This window comes from Sinohyriopsis cumingii, chromosome 11 (assembly GCF_028554795.1).
Source record: "Sinohyriopsis cumingii isolate HCF-2022 chromosome 11, ASM2855479v2, whole genome shotgun sequence".
NCBI classification, from domain to species: domain Eukaryota; kingdom Metazoa; phylum Mollusca; class Bivalvia; order Unionida; family Unionidae; genus Sinohyriopsis; species Sinohyriopsis cumingii.
The window spans coordinates 62,634,715-62,655,472 of NC_142971.1; the positions used below are offsets into that span (position 1 = coordinate 62,634,715).

A 20,758-nucleotide genomic window follows, 5' to 3' on the forward strand; every position below is an offset into this window, starting at 1 on the left:
TAATTGAGGTTTGAATTGAAGTTGCTTCTGGGATCTGCAACTGTGTCCCCTTGAAAACTTGAAAAGGCCGATGGGGCGGTCCAGATGAGCATGCTTTTTCATCTGCTTTAACAGACCAGAAGCAGCTGTTAGAGATTGATGTTGCTGGTCATTCAAATCCTAAGAGGCCACTGATAGAATAAAACCTCCAAAAAGCATCTCTGCCTCTAGTTGAGCACCCTTTAGAAGGTGTACGATTAGGATTTTTAACGTAGCTATATAAAAAAGATCCAGTCATATCGCTACAATCTCTGCAGTGTGGCAGTTTATAGTGATGTCTAGCACTGGGGCATCATGCTGCAGACATGTAGCATGATGTCCCACCCAGTCACATTATCCCGACACAAGGCCAACCAGTCCTAACACTAACATCTTAATGCTGAGCGTCTAGCGAGGCATCTGTTGGTACCATTTTTACAAGTTTTTGGCATGTTTCGGCCGGGGTTTGAACCCACGACCTCCCGCTTCCGAGGCAGATGCTCAAACCATTAGACCACCGGAACGGTCCCTTTAGAAGGTTCTTACTGTGTTCCAGCAAGACCTTATAAGTCTCCAGATTAACAACCCTGCAAAGACTGGACATCTTCGGCGACAGTATCATGCAAACAGCAAGACATTCCTCGTTATTCTCGCTACAGCCTCCAACAATCACAAATGTGCACATGAACACAAATTTTCCTCCTGGAAAGACCAAAGGATGATGCCGAAAAAAGGACATGCAGGAGACTATGGCCACAGGCGGGTTGGGGGGCTCTATATCTGGCCACTAAATTTAGTGATCACAGTGATTAGGGGGAAAAAACCACCTCAAGTAGCCTGGCAATCCCTTAGCTCATGGAGACCTTTTCGAAAATTTCACATACGATCAATGAATGGGGGTTCCAGAGAAGATCTGTGTGTGTGTGTGTGTGTGTGTGAGATTTGGATTTTTAAGGTAGCTTTAACAATGTTTCAGTCATATTGCTAGGATGTCTACAGTGTGACAGTTGATATCTAGCTCTGGGGCATCATGCTGCAGACACGTAGCATGATGTCTCACCGTCACATTATCCCGACACAAGGCCGACCAGGCCTAACACTAACCTCTTAATGCTGAGTGCCTTACAAGGTAGCTGTTAGTACCATTTTTATAAGTCTCTGTTAAGACTCGGCCGGGGTCAAACCCGCAACCACTAGCATCCGCTCCAACCCCTAGGCCACTGGAGCGACAAAAGATCTGATCATGTTGATGTCCAAAATATCCACTGCAGGCCGGAGATTTTCTGACCTCTAGGCCTGAAGGCTTCAGACACAAGTAGGGGTGGAGGATTACAGCCTTATGAACTATCCAGATTTCTTAGTCCTCAACAACCGGCCCCAAAATGAGAGGGGATTCAAAGGAAGGATGAAAGGCTGTCTCAAGTACTTAAAACAGAAAATTCCAAACTAAAAGAAGGGTGCAATTACTTGCCCCATCACCAGAATGGGACAACATTAATGGGGCACCAATGCTAAAGCACAGCGCAATATAAATAAACTCCTGAATTTTATAAAAGGCTCCCACACAACACTAAAACTTTCAAAACTTCATGGGATGATTACTGAATAAGGAAAAGTTTATTAGAATGTCCACAAAAAAACATTTTGACCACACTACAAATATTCTGGTCTAGGTTTCCAGAACTGGGCCTAGACATGGGAGTCAGGCTGGTTCTGCATATTCTGGTCTAGGTTTCCAGAACTGGTCCTAGACATGGGAGTCAGGCTGGTTCTGCATATTCTGGTCTAGGTTTCCAGAACTGGGCCTAGACATGGGAATCAGACTGGTTCTGCATATTCTGGTCTAGGTTTCCAGAACTGGGCCAAGACATGGGAGTCAGGCTGGCTCTGCATATTCTGGTCTAGGTTTCCAGAACTGGGCCTAGACATGGGAGTCAGTCTGGCTCTGCATATTCTGGTCTAGGTTTCCAGAACTGGGCCTAGACATGGGAGTCAGTCTGGCTCTGCATATTCGGTCCAGGTTTCCAGAACTGGGCCTAGACATGGGAGTCAGTCTGGCTCTGCATATTCTGGTCTAGGTTTCCAGAACTGGGCCTAGACATAGGAGTCAGTCTGGTTCTGCATATTCTGGTCTAGGTTTCCAGTACCATCTGTCTGACAGAGAATGGAATAATGAGCTTAGATCACATATGTTCCATCCCAAAGAGGTAATCTAAGCAATAGTTAGGGGTACTGTGCTACTACAATTAACACACTGGGTTGACATAATATGTTGAAGCTGGTTGGATATTAAAAATGTGCTAAAAATCGTAACAATGAATTGACCAATCAGAATGCCAGTTCAGTTTCTTTTCTTATAGATTTATTATAACATGTAGCTAGGAATAAGTCCTAAATTACTGTATTTATCATAATAAAAAGTTCACTAAATTGAAACTTGAAAAATGTGTCTTATTTAATCTATGAGCCAAAGTTGACTCATTTCTATTGATTTTCTGTGGAACCTTTGTATCACCAATTTCATGAACAGGTAGTAATAGCTGTAGATTTTCTTAAATTGGATAAACTAAAAAATAATTCAACTGAAACTGGATCAAAGTCAAACAAATTTAAATAAGATAAAAGTCTCACAAACCTCAACTGAAATCAGATAAAAGTCACACAAAGTTCAACTGAAATAAGATAAACTCCAAAGAATACATTCCAAAAGAATGAAGGACAGTCAAACCTAATTGCGAGGGGTTAATTGATGTATCATACTGCATTGATTCAATTACAAGCTGAGCTGGTTATTTTAACAATGTGAAGTATTTCATAATATATAGAACACAAATATATTTACACTCAAAGATGATATATGCTGAAATTATTAAGTTACATTTTTATGATATGAAATGTATAACACTCTGATAACATATACAACCTCATTAATGTTTGCATGCATAATATTTCAGATTATTTTAAAGATATATTATGTAGACAATAAACTTATACAAGAGGCACATTTCTTCTAAAATGCCTATTATTTTTTACCTACCTTACTTTCAAATTTTGAATACTTTAATGTGTTGAGATATCTAATAATTGTGGCCATAATACTTCAACATTTAAAAAAAGTAAATTTTATAAATTTATACACTTCAAAAAGGAAAACAAAACAAAGTCAACTATCATTATAAAACAAGGCCAACTTACTGGTAAAATTACTGAAAATATATTTTGGGAATACCATGTAAATCTTCCTTCAGCAATCTCAGAAAACAATGAAACAAGCATCAAGAGACATGAATTTATTTAAGACAAAAAATAAAGAAAGAACAAATGAGTCTCAAAAGAAACTGATATTCTATTGTCTGAAGAAATTTCCAGGAAATCAACTTGAGATCATGTCTTCTTTTTAACTGTCAAGAGTTGAAACCATCTCTGATAATCTTGTTCAACAAATTTTTCAAGTTGGCTACTGTGGTGGCCATATTGGATGAAAGATTGGCACCATTTTCTTTATGACAAACTGGACATAATTAGAAGACTATGACCATCCATTCAGGAGAGAGTTGACGACAAAATTTTCAATATATTCATTGTGGCCGGCTATACTGGAGATTATATCAACATCAGATTCATTTTGTACCAACTAGAAATTATAAATAAACCTACTGGCAAAACCCCACTACTGATCTTACTTTCTATTTATTTATTAGAAGTGATCTGACTTCCAAGATGGCCATAGTACTGGATACCATGGACATCTGATTGGCATGCTTTTTGTCTAAAACCAAAATGAACGATCCAGAAGTCTTCTGGTAAACACTACATACTGATAAGACTTTCTGTTCTTCCGAAGTAGCAGTAACAAGATTTTAAGATGGCTGCTGTGGTAACATTATTGGATGTTTGATTAGCACCAGTTTCATTTAGGACCAACTAGGCATCATAAGTCATTTAGTAAAAAACTACTTACATCCAGATGACACCATTTTCACTGTTAGAGATATTTTGGTGAAAACCCCATTCGAGTGTGACTTTACACTCATGAAGACTAGAAATCACAAGATTTTCAAGATGGCTAATATTGTGGCCATATTGGATATCATATTGGAATCATTTTCATTACAACTAACCAGACATCATAAGAAGTATTTTAGTAAAGCCCCAAAGCTTATGTCTGGCCAACACCATTTTCAATAGTTTTAACTAGACATCACAAGAATCTTTTGGTGAAAACCTTATGCTAATTTGATTTTCCATTCATAAAGTCTAGCAATAACAAGATTTTCATGATGGCTGCTATGTGGCCATATTGGATATCAGATTGCCACCATTTTCATTTTCGACCAACCAGACATGATGATAAGCCTTTTAGTGAAATGCTCAATAGCAATAACAATACTACAGAAAATTATTGCTGCAGTGGGCATATTGATGTAAAATCTGAACCATTTTAACCAGACATCATAAAAAGTTTTTTGGTGAAAAGCTCATGCTGATATTGTTTTCCATTCTAGAGAGTTTGTGATAACAAGATTTTCAAGATGGCTGTAGCAATGTCAGGCATAAGATTGGCACATTTTTATTTATGTTCAACTGAACAGTCTTCAGTTAAATGACCAGCCTCCGTGAGATGTAGCAAGATGATTTTAAAAATTATTTCCATGGCAGCCATACTGGATATCTGAGCACCACCATTTTCATTTAGAACCAACTAGACCTGTGACGACTGTATGTGTAAACTTTCAGAGGAATCCTCTGAATAGTTTCAGTGGATTAACATTAAAAAATTTGTGTTAACAGATGACAGACAGCCAGCAATCCCATAATATTTCCTTATCTTTGACCAGAAGAGCTAAAAAGAATTTGTTCACAATAATTTACTGAATTCAAAATACAGTCTCTAAAAAGAACTATTAATAACTAAATGTAAACAACCATGGATGTGGCCAGGATGACAGGTAATATGGACTGCAAGCTATTTTTTTTTTACAGTGGCTGATTTGGAGCAGTATCGAAGTTTTTGACATATCTTATTAAAATTAAAGGCTGACAAAACAAAAGTTAGCATTTATTAATCTTATAAGTACATGCTGTTTTTCATTACTTGTCATTCACAACTTTCCTGTAATAAAAAAAGTCCTTTTTGTAAATATAAATAGTACCATTAAAATCATTTTTTTTAAAATCACTGAAAATGTCACAAAAATATCTATTATGGCTTGGGATGACACCATGGTAAGGCATATGAATGCATAATTGATCAGCACATTTTTCTCTGAATGAATACAGCAACCTTGTACAAGGCAAACTTTTTCTGAGAATGAATACAGAAACCTTGTACATGGCAAACTTTTTCTCTGAATGAATACAGCAACCTGTACAAGGCAAACTTTTTCTGAGAATGAATACAACAACCTTGTATAAGGCACATTTATAAAATAACTATGTTACTGACATGTTAACTAAGTATTCTATTTACAAATAGCATAAATGACACATAGTTGTAAAATTTCATATATTTTCAACAGACAAGTAAATACAATTCAGCCATACAAAATTTCAGAATATACCCTTTCAACAATCCATGCATTATGATCTTGGACAAAAGTTGCAGTCTTAAAATCTGAGTAAAGACTTTTAAACAAAACAACAACAAAAAAAAACTCTACTAGTTAGTACACATTCAAGTGATACTGATGGTAATTGATATATACTCACTTGTTTGGTGTTGCAAAACTGCAAACAACACAGACCCTGATCTGCTCTCATATAGTTTTCCAGCAGATCACAGACCCAGATCTGGGTCTGCGCAATTTGCAGTTTAACTGGATTTATATGTATATTGTACATGACAAATAGTCAAACCTGTCTACAGCAGCCAATCATGGGAAAAGGCAAAAGAGGCCTTTGTAGACAGGTGACATCTGAAGGCAGACACAGTTCCCAAGCACGGTTCAAGACAGATATATATGTACCATGAACCAAATAGCATTAGCATTATTATTAGTAATATTATCATTTCACATGTATTATTATTGGCATTAGTTGTATACTACCAAGATATATGTATTTAGCTGAGCTATTTAGCAAGAATCAAGAAAACTACAACTGTGTACATGCACTCATTTCTCTATCTCTCTCTCTCACACACATACACACACACACACATTTTTATCTCATTATCAGTAATTGAAAGCCTACCTATAATTATGACACATATGACTGATATTTTGTTAATTATGACAACATGTTCAATCTTGAAACTATTGATATATACAAAGCTGTTCCTCAAACTCACCAAGTTCAAATGAGTTGGATTTAGTCTGCGACCTTTGATGAATAGTGAATGAAAAGACATCCTGGGGCTAGTAGAACCTAAACTGAAAATCCAAGTTTTGATATTTGTATGATGCGGTGTATGGTCCGAGTCAACTGACTATGAAAAAGATGGAATTTGTAACTGCAAAGCCATATTCATGTTGCAGAGAACACATCATCATGGCAGTCAAATGATACAACAAAATCATCATTGACATGTGTTCCAATCATGGTGAATCTTTCTCCTAGTTGCTGCAACAATGATAATTTTCTGGTCTTTGTTCTCAAAATGAATATATTGAGAATTATGTGTCTTTCATTCTTTTATAAACAATATGTGACTTTCATTTAATATTTTTGAATTTTTGTTATAATACCATTGAAAAGGGGTTTATTGTTGATACTGCATGACTACATGGACATGTAGGTTGCTAGAGTTGTGCAGTCATGTGTCTAGCGATGCAAATGGCAAGTACCAGGTCAAATTTCATCAATGCTGAAGTTCTGTCTCATCTGTAAGCAGATTAAAGACTGATATAACAATTAAAATACAATTTCTAAAAAATTAAGTCATTTTCCTATTCATTTCATGAAGATATGACTTGATGTAAGTTTTCTAACGTTTTCCAGGCCTGCCAGTAAGTGGCTACTCTATCCCACCAGCATATGGTCATGGTGAATTCCAAGTTTTCAATAGACAATTAATTCTGACCCTACACCCAACATAAATGTCCAAATATCACAAATGGGGCTGAAATTGTCAGGGGAGACTTGGATTACTAAACCATAATGGATTTCACCAAGGCATTATACCTTCTGTAAGGTTACAAAATGCCTTGCTTTCAAAGCCGACATGTTGATTGCTATGAATTTCACTAGATATGAAGTGCAACTGAATATGAAACATTTAAACATCAATTCAGGTACTATACCATGCTTTGCTCATCAAACAAAAGAAGTTTAATCTGCATACTTAGAGCACTTACTGCTGATACTCTCCAGCAACTGTAAAAGGCAGGGTGAAACCACCACTTGGCTAAGAAACATGGCTACTGACCACAGATGACTGCTGATTATATGACATTTATACAGAAAATATGCCGTGGAAGAAATTAGAATGGCCCTTGTGAGCACGTGACTGTTGAACTCAGACAATATTTTTGGTGGTAAAACTGATATAAAGTTTAATGCCTCAATTCATATAATGATAACCAGTAACTTGGTGGGGGGGGGATAACTTCATGATTCAGCAGATTTCAGAAGAAAAAGACATATGGTTCAAAGAACTGTGTCTGATGCAAAATGAATGGTACTAGAAATGCATACTCTTCATGGTAAAGTGTTGTGTGCCCTCTGTTTACATGAGCAAACACTGTAATAATAGCGTTACAATCTACTCTTTTATATGGTGAACATAACAACCTGCTGTGGGCCTCAGCACATCCACCTGGCTGACATCTGCCTCATAACCAAATGCTAAAGCAGCTGGCCAACAAATCTGCCATTTTTGAAAATGTTTAAATAAGTTTTCCTTGTTAGTAACAGCAGCCAGGTTTGATGGAAAATTATCATCATTTATACAAATTAAAAACTCCATCATGCCGGGATGCTCTCTGCCAAGTTGGTAAAAACTGATCCAGTGGTTTCTAAGGAAATTTCAAAAAGCAACTGTTGACATATGCATGATGGACAAATGCTTTACAGTTGCAGGGACAAATCAGTTAAACTTGAACTCACAGCAAAGGTGAGCCAAAATCAACATTATGAATACCAATGTCAAGTCTGACGATAAGAATCCCATAATTCTTATAAGATTGGGATAATTCCAACTGGTTTAAAATGTATATTTTAAATTCCATTAACTCAAAACTTTCTAACTGGACATATAAAGGTTTAAATACAGCTTTTTATTATCTCTGCAAATCTTTTACAACTTGTAATAGCTTATTTGGTATTTGATCATATAAGAATGGTGAACGTATATAGTTTGCTAAATTTAAATATTTAGCCAAATCCTTCAAGAAAGACTTCATCCTTCATGTTCCATCAAAGATTTGGATAAATTATATATGCCCCAGCAGTTAGGATGAGCAGACATGAATAATATCATAGCCACCAAGTTTTACTTTAATACAAATTCATTAATGGTTTTGCTTGGTGTGATATTTTTCAACACAACAACACTCTGAAGATTATATCATGCCAAGGCAAGTAAAGTGCCTTGCCTAAGAACACCTGACAATACAGTCTGATCCAATGTTCCAATGTTGAGAATCTAACATTTACACTTTGGAGATGAGTCAAGCATGTTAACTACTAGATAAAGCAAAACATAAAGGACAGAAACAGTAGAGAAGATGAAGACAAACTTAATATATCCAAGCATTGTTGTTGTTCTATGGTTTAACGACATTTTTCAGCACAAGATAGGCTATACATGGTGGCCAGTACAACTGGTAGAGGAAGAACCACCGACCCATGAGAAGCTACTGGCAGGCTTTCCCAAGTACCCACTCTAATATCCAAGCATTAATCTATATTTCACACAACAGTCCTTTAACAAACAGCATTGACCAAGATCTAAACAACTGAACTAAAATGAGAGTGGTAACATGTTCAGCCAAACTTGTGCAAGATCAGGTCAATAAATATGAACAAATGTAGCTAAAAAGGAAAATTAACTGAGAATCTTGATGCCCAAATTTCAAGTTTAATCAGAGACATGGTCTCCTGGACAAAAGCAAGCTGAGCCATTTAGATACCCAATCACCTCATTAATATGTATGAAATTAGCTTTTCACTGAATTTGTCCAATATAATGATGACATAAGGTCAGATTTCAAAAGTGATCAAAATCAGACCTGAAACAAGGCCTTTGCAGTGGTAACAGGCTCACCCTAGCGGATGCAAAACATCATAAATATGAATTAAATCATTGTTAATCTCCTCTAAGAACTTTATAATATAAAAGAGAATTTCAAGTTTGATCAATACTGGCTCAGAAATGTGGTCTCAAAAGTGGAACAAGCTCAGTAACTCAGATGCAGCATGACTTTATTAATATGTTCGACTCTTGCTCGTTATTTAACTCTGCCGAGGTCCATAGTCCAAGTCAGATCGGATTTGCCTTCCAGGGTGGTAACAAGCTCAGCCAATCAGATACAAATTGTAAAGTCATGAGAAATCCAGATGATTAAAGCTTATAACAATCTCAGCCAATCTGCTGCAAGATTACCTCAATATTATGTATGTATTTTGCTCATATTGGCATTTTTCAAGGCTTGGTTATATAAAACTATATTGCAAGTGTGATAAAAACTGGATCAGAAACATGGCCTCCAGAGTAGTGACAAGCAAATGTTGATGAACAGTCAAAGGTTTGATGATGGATGCAGGGCCATACAATAAAGTCACATGGCTTTGTTATGTTAATGGACAGTCAAAGGTTTGATGATGGGTGCAGGGCCATACAATAAAGTTGCATGGCTTTGTTATGTTAATGGACAGTCAAAGGTTTGATGATGGGTGCAGGGCCATACAATAAAGTTGCATGGCTTTGTTATGTTAATGGACAGTCAAAGGTTTGATGATGGGTGCAGGCCATACAATAAAGTTGCATGGCTTTGTTATGTTAATGGACAGTCAAAGGTTTGATGATGGATGCAGGGCCATACAATAAAGTCACATGGCTTTATTATGTTAATGGACAGTCAAAGGTTTGATGATGGATGCAGGGCCATACAATAAAGTCACATGGCTTTGTTATGCTAATGGACAGTCAAAGGTTTGATGATGGATGCAGGGCCATACAATAAAGTCACATGGCTTTGTTATGTTGATGGATAGATAAAAGAAAGATGATGGATGCAGGGCCATACAATAAAGTCACATGGCTTTGTTATGTTGATGGACAGTCAAAGGTTTGATGATGGCTGCAGGGTCATAAAATAAAGTCACATGGCTTTGCTATGTTAATGGACAGTCAAAGGTTTGATGATGGCTGCAGGGTCATAAAATAAAGTCACATGGCTTTGCTATGTTAATGGACAGTCAAAGGTTTGATGATGGATGTAGGGCCATACAATAAAGTTGCATGGCTTTGTTATGTTAATGGACAGTCAAAGGTTTGATGATGGATGCAGGGCCATACAATAAAGTCACATGGCTTTGTTATGTTGATGGATAGATAAAAGAAAGATGATGGATGCAGGGACATACAATAAAGTTACATGGCCTTGTAGCCAGGAGTTTTAAACCTGAATGCTCAAACTGCTCAAGGCCACTGCCATTCCTAATCTCTGAAAAGACTGCATGATTCTGCTAATGCTGCAGAATAAAAGTTAACTGAGATATTACTTTACAGTCAGTACTCATTACAATGACCATCTCGCCCCAGTAACAAACCTGTAATTTTTAAAGACCATGCCTAGAATTTAGAGGGGGTTATTATCTTGGTCTTATCAAGGTCAAAACAGCATATACAAAAGAATTGTTGTTGCTGTTATTGTAGTGTTTAACGCCATTTTTCAGCACATGATAGGCTATACATGGCGGCCAGTATTAATGGTGGAGGAAGAACCTGGGAAAACCCCAGAAAGAAAGAAAGAACCTCCCACCCATGAGAAGCTACTGGCAAGCTTTCTCACATACTGACATTGCATGAATCTGAGACTCAAAACCATGCAGGCAGAGGTGAGATGGCAGTGATCCATAATGGAGAACGCTTTAGACCACTTGGCCACTCGGGGCCCCCATATATAAAAGAAAAGAATGTGCCTAAAATAAATCTGCACTTAAAACATAATGTTGCCCTAATTGTATTTTAAACCTCATGACCTTGTATTTTCCCAAATTTAAAAGTAAAATTTCTAAAAAAAAATTTTTTATATCCTATCAGCAGATATATTGCCAGTAAACGCAAAATCTCAAGGACAACATTATTGAAAAGAATAATATATACTAAAAATGTTTGTTGTTGGGAAATTGCAGCCAGAGCCATAAGTGGAATATTCTGTTATAAAGATCAAATTTACCAAAGAGCACATTTGTTACCTTCCAATTTCTCTGATAACTTAAAGATTTACTTGCAATGAATGTTACTGTAACAAGAGTTGACTGTACAAGGCAGATCTGCATCTATGTTCTTTAGACCTTGTCATTATAAACCAGGACAGGAGAAAACATAAACCCTTAATTGGTCCAAGTGTGGGTAAACCTGCTTATTAACATCTCTTGATTCTGTACAGAAAAGACTTTATACCATATCCTGTATGAAACTCTTGAAGGACTACACACCATATCATTTATGAGGCTCTTGAAGGTATACACACCATATCATTTATGAGGCTCTTGAAGAACTACACACCATGCCATTTATGAGGCTCTTGAAGGACTACACACCATACCATTTATGAGGCTCTTGAAGGACTACACACCATGCCATTTATGAAGCTCTTAACAGACATTAATAATCAGAAAATATTTTGTCCGAAATATGACCTGTGTTTTAGTATTTTAAGTTTCATTCTTTTCCAAAATACAATTCAAATTCAGTTAATATGTTAATCTGTAATCTATGTATGTGCTTATAAACAAAAACAAATTTCAACTCAACTCAACTATACAAATGCAAATGTGCAGCAATGTTTGTATAAACTGACAAAAGATTACAAACTAACAGCAATGTTTGTACAAACTGACAAAAGATTACAAATTAACAGCAATGTTTGCACAAAACTAACAACAGATTTCAAATTAACCACAAATTTGTACAAACTGACAACAGATTACAAATTAACCTCAGTCTCTGTACAAACTGACAACAGATAATGAGTTAACAGCATATAACCAACATATATGTGTGCACCCAAGGTCTCTGTACCACATCTAGATAAAAGGAAAATATAATATGGCACTGAATCTGTAAATTAAGGTTTGCTTCATAATACTGCTTAATAATTATATCTTTTTGAAAATAATAAATGGCCACAAACTGTTCATAATGGTCTGGTAAAGTTACAACTATATACTGATAATGATATATTCTATTTAGTACACTGCTTTGATGCCTGAGTAATAAACAGTTTTGGCTGTATGCTTCACTTAATATATATGTGTATATATTACTCTGCAAGCCTCCTGTCACTGTAGACTGATTCTGAAGTCATTTAGATAAGGCTTCGTTTGAAGACATGGCAATTACTCCTGTAAAATCATGAACAGGGCCATCAGCTTCCATATTCTCTGGCGGTATGGTGAATAAGTTCCTTTATTTGCTGTCTTTTCTTGGAGACTGAGGATGGATTGACCATGTCCATTAAGGAAATGTTGTATCCCTCACATAGTTCTTTACAAAGATGTTCTGCAGTGGCTATCACAAACACTCCACAATCATAACCTATAAAGAGATCAACTGAATGGACAAGGTAAATAGATAATGAGTTAAATAATGTCCAAACCAAAGCTACATCCATGCAACAAAGATGTCACTATAAATATGGTTATAAACATTTACGCAAAGCGTATGAAACAGAATAACATTATCAAATGTCAGAAAATAATTGACATGGGTCTTTACGATGTAAAGTCTCATCATTATTATATATGAAGTCCTGTTAATAAGCATAAATGAAATTCCCACTGGATGTTATGGAACTGTACAGGATAGGACATGGCATACAAGGTATTACAATTCCATAGCCTTAAACTATGTAATAGAAAGAAGCAAAACCTGCAAGTTTTGTGAAATTCAACAAATAATTTATTTCTCAAGAATATAAAGTCAAAATTCAAAAGGAACTTACAGTATTGTTAATTAAATCCCAAACAATCCTATATGTTCTATCAGAAGCCAAACAGTATAGAAAATTCCATATAATTTCCAAGCTCTGAATGTGCTGATGTACTACTAGGTTGATGTACCAATAGTCTTGATGTACCACATATATATTCCAAAATGTCTCTGAATGAATTCACAATAAAACCATAATAGCATTTTAGTCCAAAGAGTCAATGAGCACTTTGTAATTCCAATGAATAATTTAAACGAGTCCCCTCAAATTACATCTGAACACAGTTAAAAGTGATTCCACAAGGTGAACTTAAAAGAGAAATGAATATTTTGTTGACTTGATTCTTACATACTACTTTCACTTGATCTATGACACAATTAAAAAAAGTGATAAAAGGTAAGCCATACTACTCTTCCCTTAATCATGGATAAAGGACAAGCATATATTATAAATTAAATATATATATATTAGACAACCATAAAGAGTTATTTTTCAAGGATTTCTCCAACTTTTCAGGAGTATTTTTATCTTGTGGATACTTAAGTTTTTTGTTCATATCTTACAGTTTGTTACTACATAAATGGGTATTAGAAAAACAAGCAAATGGCCTGTACAGCAAAATCTGGTAACTGCCAGTGTCCCACGTTTTCATCACTTGGATGGATGGATTGGAGCAAAATCCCATCCATACATCAGTTGCTACTGAAGCAGAATGCATGCTCTACCAATTTGATGTAACTGCAAGCAGGTTGGGTGGGTGCATCCCCACATTAAAACAGGATAATTATTATTGAGATACATATTTGGCTCTAAAAATGTATTTCTTCTTTAAATATATTACCCAGATAATAACTTATAAGGACAATAAGAAAGAGGTAATTACACTCCCTTACCTACTGCTCCATTCGCTTAAATGTTTAGAACATCTGTTCTTGATGAAGGAAGTTACAGGTTCAAACCCAGGCCAAGTCATAACCAAAGACTTAAAAATCATACTAGCAGCTGCATCGCTTGGCACTCAGCAATAAGAAGTTAGTATTAAGACTGGTCAGCCTAGTGTCAGGATAATGTGACTGGGTGGGACCAGGGCTGACAAAAGCGGTGTGGGGCGGGGCCAAACTCACTCTCTACAGCCTTGTATTTTACATGTCTGTGCCATGATGCCCCAGTGCTAGACATCACTATAAACTACCATTCTGGAGACATCATAGTGTTATGACTGAAAAATTGTTAAAGCTACATTAAAAATCTAAATCGCACACACACTCGTGCACATATTCCCTTACCAATGAGAAGACCCATGTACGGTCTCCTCATATATGTGAAGCAGCTTCAACTCTGACATGTAACTCACCTACAGTAGTGACTCCTTATGCCTTGAAGCAGCTGTCCAGAAAATATTTTTTTCATGCAGCTGCAGTGCAATCAGAAGCAGCCAGGTAACATGGGAAGGCAGTGCCAATAACCAAATCTTTTCCAGGATGATATAGCATTAGCTGGTATGTTGACCTTTCCCTCTTTCAAAGAGATGAATTCTTCCTCTTCACATGGGCATAGTTCATTTTAGGTATCAATTCATGAGTCCTCACTAGGTCCTGTAGATGGCTCTAAAGTGAAGGTTCCAATGTAGAGAGAGGTTTCAACACAAAGAACTGAATGACAACGAGTGGAGGCAGTTCTTGGCAAGCAAAGCAGAAGATATCATGAGTGAAATTAAACCATCCAGACAGCACTGCAGATAGTTCTGTTTGACCAACAAGTCATACATTTTGCTCATCCTGCCTGCTGCAACTAAGATAACTAAAGTCAATGACTTATATGAGAGGTGCACAAATGATACTCCAGAAAAAGATTCAAATTGTGCCTTATTCAGCCATGTGAGGTCAAAGCCTTCAGTCATGACAGATCAAACTTCACCAGAAGTATTTGGTTTTTTATATATCCACCCTTCGGAGATTGAACATGACAGATTGTGAAATGGTAACTCTTTATCTTGATGTGTGCTAACTTCAGATCAGAAAGTTGGAAAGGAAAATTAGCTATTCAAGGTATAAAAAAAATTGCAGAGGAATGCGTCCTCCTCACACCACTGAAACAAATCCCCACTTCCTGTCACATACTTTTAATGTGGCTGGCATTCTTACCCAAGCAATTCTCTCCATTACTTGTTCTGAGGACTGTTTACCCCTGTGGGCTTCTTTGATATGATCCAGATGTACAAGTTCAACAGACCTGGGTTCTAATAAAACTCATGGCATCAAGGTTGTTCGAGAAGGTGAGGAATGCCTGATATAGCAAGTGGTTTGTTCATGATCTTTCCCATTTGAGTGCAGCAATCAGGACAAGACAGCACTCCAATTAACTTGCTTTTGCAAGATCTTTGGGATCTGAGATGGTGGAAGCAGAACATTACCTCCCTGCCACTACCCCCCCCACATCATTTATCCCCATGGTTTATTACCCCCCTGCCATTACCATCATTTACAAATACAGATACAAAATTGAACAAAAGCAAATAAAGCAATGACGAGCAACACCAAATTTAATTGTTAATTGATATTGTGTTGACTTTACTGCATTAATATTCTATCCCGTCAATTTAAGTGTACACAAACACAATCTGATAAGAGTATTGGTTTCATATCAATATAAGTGATTTTAGCAGCTGAATCTGTGCTCAATCTATACTATTGTGTTGGCTTCACCTCACTGAATATAAATTTGAGCAGAAATGGTTTCTACACGCATGCACCAGAAAAACTATAGAAATAAAAACCACATATATATATATATATATATATATATATACACACACACACACACACATTCTTAAAAATATACTATCACCAGAAATAATTTTAGCATGGAGAAAGTTCAGAGTTTACGTGGAAGGCCAAAAATTATGCACAATGGATATGTCTATGTAAATCAGAAAGATTTATTATGAATGTGAAAAGCAACGTAGGGGTAATAAACAGCAGGGAAATATACTGAGGGGGATAAATGATGGGTGGGTAATGTCCTTGACTCCTGAGGTGGTATATGGAATGAATGCTGTCTTCAGTTTCAGGACTAGAGAAACAAAAGTTTAATTTCCTTTTATCGCAAATGAATTTTTGGGCTGATATGTCATCAAGATTATTTCAAGGCATGTTCTTGTGGGAAAAAGACCCAGATCAAACGCATTTTAACTATATACCTAATGGAAGTAAAACCATGAGATATTACAATTATGAATTTGTCCTTATTTTCATGGAATCCAAGGAGGAGCTGATGTGAAACAAGTACATCTTGAGTAGAATATAACACATCTGTAGAATGTTGAACAGGTAAATGGAAATCACCTACATGGAGGTGACTCTAAAGAGCAGCACAATTCTTTAATAATACACATTAAAACACTGGGACTAAAGAAAGGAAATTGTCCTGAACTGGTATGCTCAATCCCTAAATTCAATTAGCTCCTTAGTCTCCCTTGTGAATGGTGTTGACAATCCATATGTGCATTTTCCATTTAAAACCATGATGCCTGAATGAACAGAGCTGGATCTATAATGTCAAAGAGCACCACTGGCATTTGGCAGCAACAGCTGTCTGGACTAACTTCCCAGTGGTCAATAGCTGCAGGATGTCCACTTAGTTTCTAGGGAAGTCTGTAAAGAAGGTCAACATATAACAGACAGGGGCATATAATGAGGTTTGAAGGCCCTCCAAAACACAGCATCACCCAAGGAAATGCAATGTAATGAACCTCAAAAGGAATGTTAGAAGGGAAGCACAAATATGGTCTTATATCTGAGAAAATCAACAAAAAGGGAATGCTGAAACCAGTGTTATGGCACTGAGGAAGGTTACATCATAGTGAATCACCATCATCTGTCCCATCAGGTGTAAGAAAAATCCATATCCGAATCTGTGCTGACCATACATGATCCACATGTGATAACAAAATCAAGTCTGGATGGAACAGAACCATCAATTCTTTCTTTCAGTGCCAAGATCATAATACCTGTCACTGTCATTCACGGTCCAGGCATCCAGGCCTTTAACGTCACTGGAGATGATACCAGAATAAGGTTGGGAGGTTATAATGAAGTCATTCACCATTGTTTAGTGATGGTTTTGGACTGATATGGATCTGTAAGGTACCAGATCTGCTTGGGTCCACAATAGAAATAGACTGTTTTATGACTACTGACTGCCCAGGATCAATAACAGCAAATGGGTACAACTGCACTACACTGGCCATAGAGCGACATGGGACTTTAGCAACAATATACTGCATGTCTCTGGGGGTATGTAATTATAGCAGCTGCACACAACGGCAGTAAACTGATCAGTATGGGATGATACTGATGTCTCTTCCCTGTCATTGTTTGTGTTACGATGCCAGGAAGGATAACAGGTCCCTACCAGCATCATGTGAGACCATGTCTGAGCTGATGTTAAAATTAGTCCCAACATTACAACTGAAAGCATCTAATCTTGTTGAGGTTCATGATGTCAAGATGGGTTAAGAGATATTGGATGCCTGTAACTGGTCCCTAGTTGCATCAGATGTGGTCAAGTCAGAGCTCATTCTGACAGATGTTGCTCTGCCACAGATATTACATTTAGTATATCCTGGCTTTCTTGCAACTGGTACTACTCAAGATCAACGGTGGTACTACTCAAGGCATCACCATCTCTCTAACTGGCAAGCTATTTGCCTTCTTTTACCTGTGTGCTATGCCTGCCTGAGACTCTCGTTCCATGATTCTCCATGCAATGTTTGTATCTCCTCAATCAGACCACAAACATTCCAGACATAAGTATGATTATTGTCAAGCAATGTCAGTATTTGTTTCTGCCCAATATGCTGACATCTCTGAATAAAGTTTAAAATAAGTTTCTCTACAAGCACTGAATACATTGCAATGACAAGGATGCTAATGAACAATGCAAATGCCTATACTTCTTACATGCATGACCTTTCTGGTCTGTAATATGAGACAGGTAGAGACGGAAATCATACAGTAGATTGTAAACATGATGAAATCATTCAAGCATTGCACAAACTTACCATGAAGTGGAAGCTAAATGAATAATATGATTGTCATTCATTCAAAATTACCCATAGGCCCTTCTTGGACTATAATGTTATAAAGTCATGACTGAAAAGCGATGCATCAACTTACTATGAAGTGGACAATAGTGAACATATAAATGTCTGTAGATATTATCTGCATGGTAATGTTCAGTCCATAACCACAAACCTACAACAGGTCGAGTAGACATTATTGAAATATTGACCAGAGCAGGTGAAAACATTCAAGTGTTCCATAAACTTAATGAGAAGGTGATGCTAGTGGACAATATAAATGTCATCAGAAATTTTCCTGAATGACCTTCCTGGCCTGTGATACTATATAGTCTGTGACCGAAAAGCATCATATAAATTTACTGTGAAGTGGAGGCTAGTGAGCAAATCAATGATGCATGTAATATTATCCAGTCAATGACTGACAACCTATAACAGGTCAAGTATTGAATGAATGTACAACCAAATGGCAGGTACAACACAAATGTGCCAAGATTTATATTGTACAATGAAGTTGTTAATCTAAAAATATTTTATAAAACTTTATCTCAGCAAGAAAAGAATGAGAAATAATTAGAAATACAGATGCACTGTACTTACTTTATGTGATAAAGATCTACAACTTGCTCAATAGTATGGAAAATACCTTTTGATACAGAATTTTTGCAAGATTTCTAAAGAAGCATGCTTCCTAGCATAAGGCACTGAAGTATAGACATTACTTGGTCCCACTCATTCAATCTAAGGAGAGATCACTCTTATTTGACTTGTACCTACTGTATGTGGGCAGACAACTTTCAGCTTTCTTGTAGCTAAAATTTGACTTGGAAAGGCTGGATTTGTGAGGCAGTGATTATACTTCTAAGGTATATGATCAGGTAATGTATTTGAAGAAGAAATATGCATACAAAAATCTGACTTATAAAATTATACATTTTATTCAGTTCAAAAATCTGTATTCCCTCAGATAAATTCTGTCAAAATTCAAGACTTTTCAAGGGAAAAAAACCAACTCTATTATCAAGGCAGACCCTCAAATTCAAGGATTTTTCAAGATTGCACGATCCATGGGTTACTATTGGTATGAAATGTTAGCAAAGAGCTCTCTGATCTTTCCTGCCCAGAAAAATGAAATACACTGAATGAGTGAGAGCTTGAAACATTTCACCAAGGTAATCTTGGTTCCTGACACAAATATTGAAGTGGCATTGGCTGGCAGGTATTCCTATGAATGCTAGAGGGGCATGCAAATATCTGTTATATAAAGTACTGATATTTACACAACTTTTGGTACATGATTATGAATAAAAGACTCCAAAACCCAAGAGTTGTGAGGTTTTCAATGGTGACCTTTACATGCAGTCCTCTAAAATATTTAAAAGACAATATATGTCTCAGCTACAACTGTAACTGATGATTATTGTGGCCAGGTAAAACTACAAAATAATCCAAGTTAATAAGATACTTCTGGTGGGCAGTGTAATCTTTAAAAGATTAATTAATATTTTAATTTACAGTTATTTAGATTAAAGCTATTCTATATTTTATCAAAATGATATTAAAAACTGAAAACCACAAACAATTAATGTTAATTGATGTAACTTATTACTTACATATAGCTTTTTCTTAAGGATGAATAAGACCAATAATAAGGATGCATATTAAAATTAAAATCATATTAAAATTAAAATCATATTAAAATTAAAATCATAAAACACTTGGAATTTTTATGTTTGGTTCTTCCCATGGAATTTGTATTTTAAGTTGCATCCGTTTAAAGTCTAAACAAGTTCTGAGTTAATCTTTAACATGATATTTTTTAATCCATAAATTCATATGGAATAATCATGACTTAATCTTAAAAATGATATCCATAAAGCAGTAAATAGCAATATTGGGTCTACCATTATTTCGGCAACAGTTTTTCCCAGGTTGAACTTTTTCAAAGCAAAACTGATGAAAAAAAAATGATCAAAAGATCAAAACTTTAGGTAATGAATGCAGGTCTTGATGCATCCAGTGCCAAGTCATAGATATTTCCTGTGTTGTCAAGAATGGATGGTTAAGGAGTGCTCAATCTCATGTCAATTTCCTTTGGAACAGGACTTAACAGAGAAAACAAATGTAGAGCAAAAACAATTTTATAGCACAAAGACAGACTCTTTCTCATTTATGAAAATGAGGGAATACCTCAAATCCACCACTCTGCCATACACAAGTGCAACATTAATTTCTTTAAGAGACTGAATGCTTGTGTCAAAGACACATGTCAACATCACTTCTGGGATGATGATTGCAGTTATGTGTAGATGCCAACACCAGCGACATCAGCATCACTATCTTACATTTTTTATCTTAAGAGAAAAGGTGAGGCAATAATGGGTACAGGACTTATTCATTACCCCATATATTGTGGAAAAAAATGAAGAATCTTAAAACCTCGGACCACAAAGTCATGATGATAACAAAATACTAAATACCATTTTGCTGCTGTGGTGAGTCTTGCTCCAGGAATTTCATTCTTCCCATTGGGGCTGAAAGGAGATATATTAACAGTCAG

General features: G+C 36.2%; 1 protein-coding gene across 2 annotated transcripts in view; it reads right to left on the bottom strand.

Moving 5' to 3' along the window:
• Nucleotides 1-3,293: 3,293 nt before the first annotated feature.
• The window catches only part of LOC149788560 (sentrin-specific protease 8-like), a 59,565-nt gene continuing 42,100 nt past the window's right edge, over nt 3,294-20,758 (bottom strand). The window contains exons 5-7 of one of the 2 annotated variants that reach the window (XR_016424168.1): nt 20,679-20,732; nt 5,344-12,724; nt 3,294-5,302 (exon numbers count right to left, since the gene is read on the bottom strand). Coding sequence is in view for 1 of the 2 variants with exons in the window: in XM_089974596.1 (XP_089830722.1) it covers nt 12,555-12,724; nt 20,679-20,732 (224 nt within the window). In the remaining variant the exon portion in view is untranslated. Of the gene's footprint in view, nt 12,725-20,678; nt 20,733-20,758 lie in introns of both variants that reach the window. The other variant, XM_089974596.1, reaches the window with a different exon arrangement.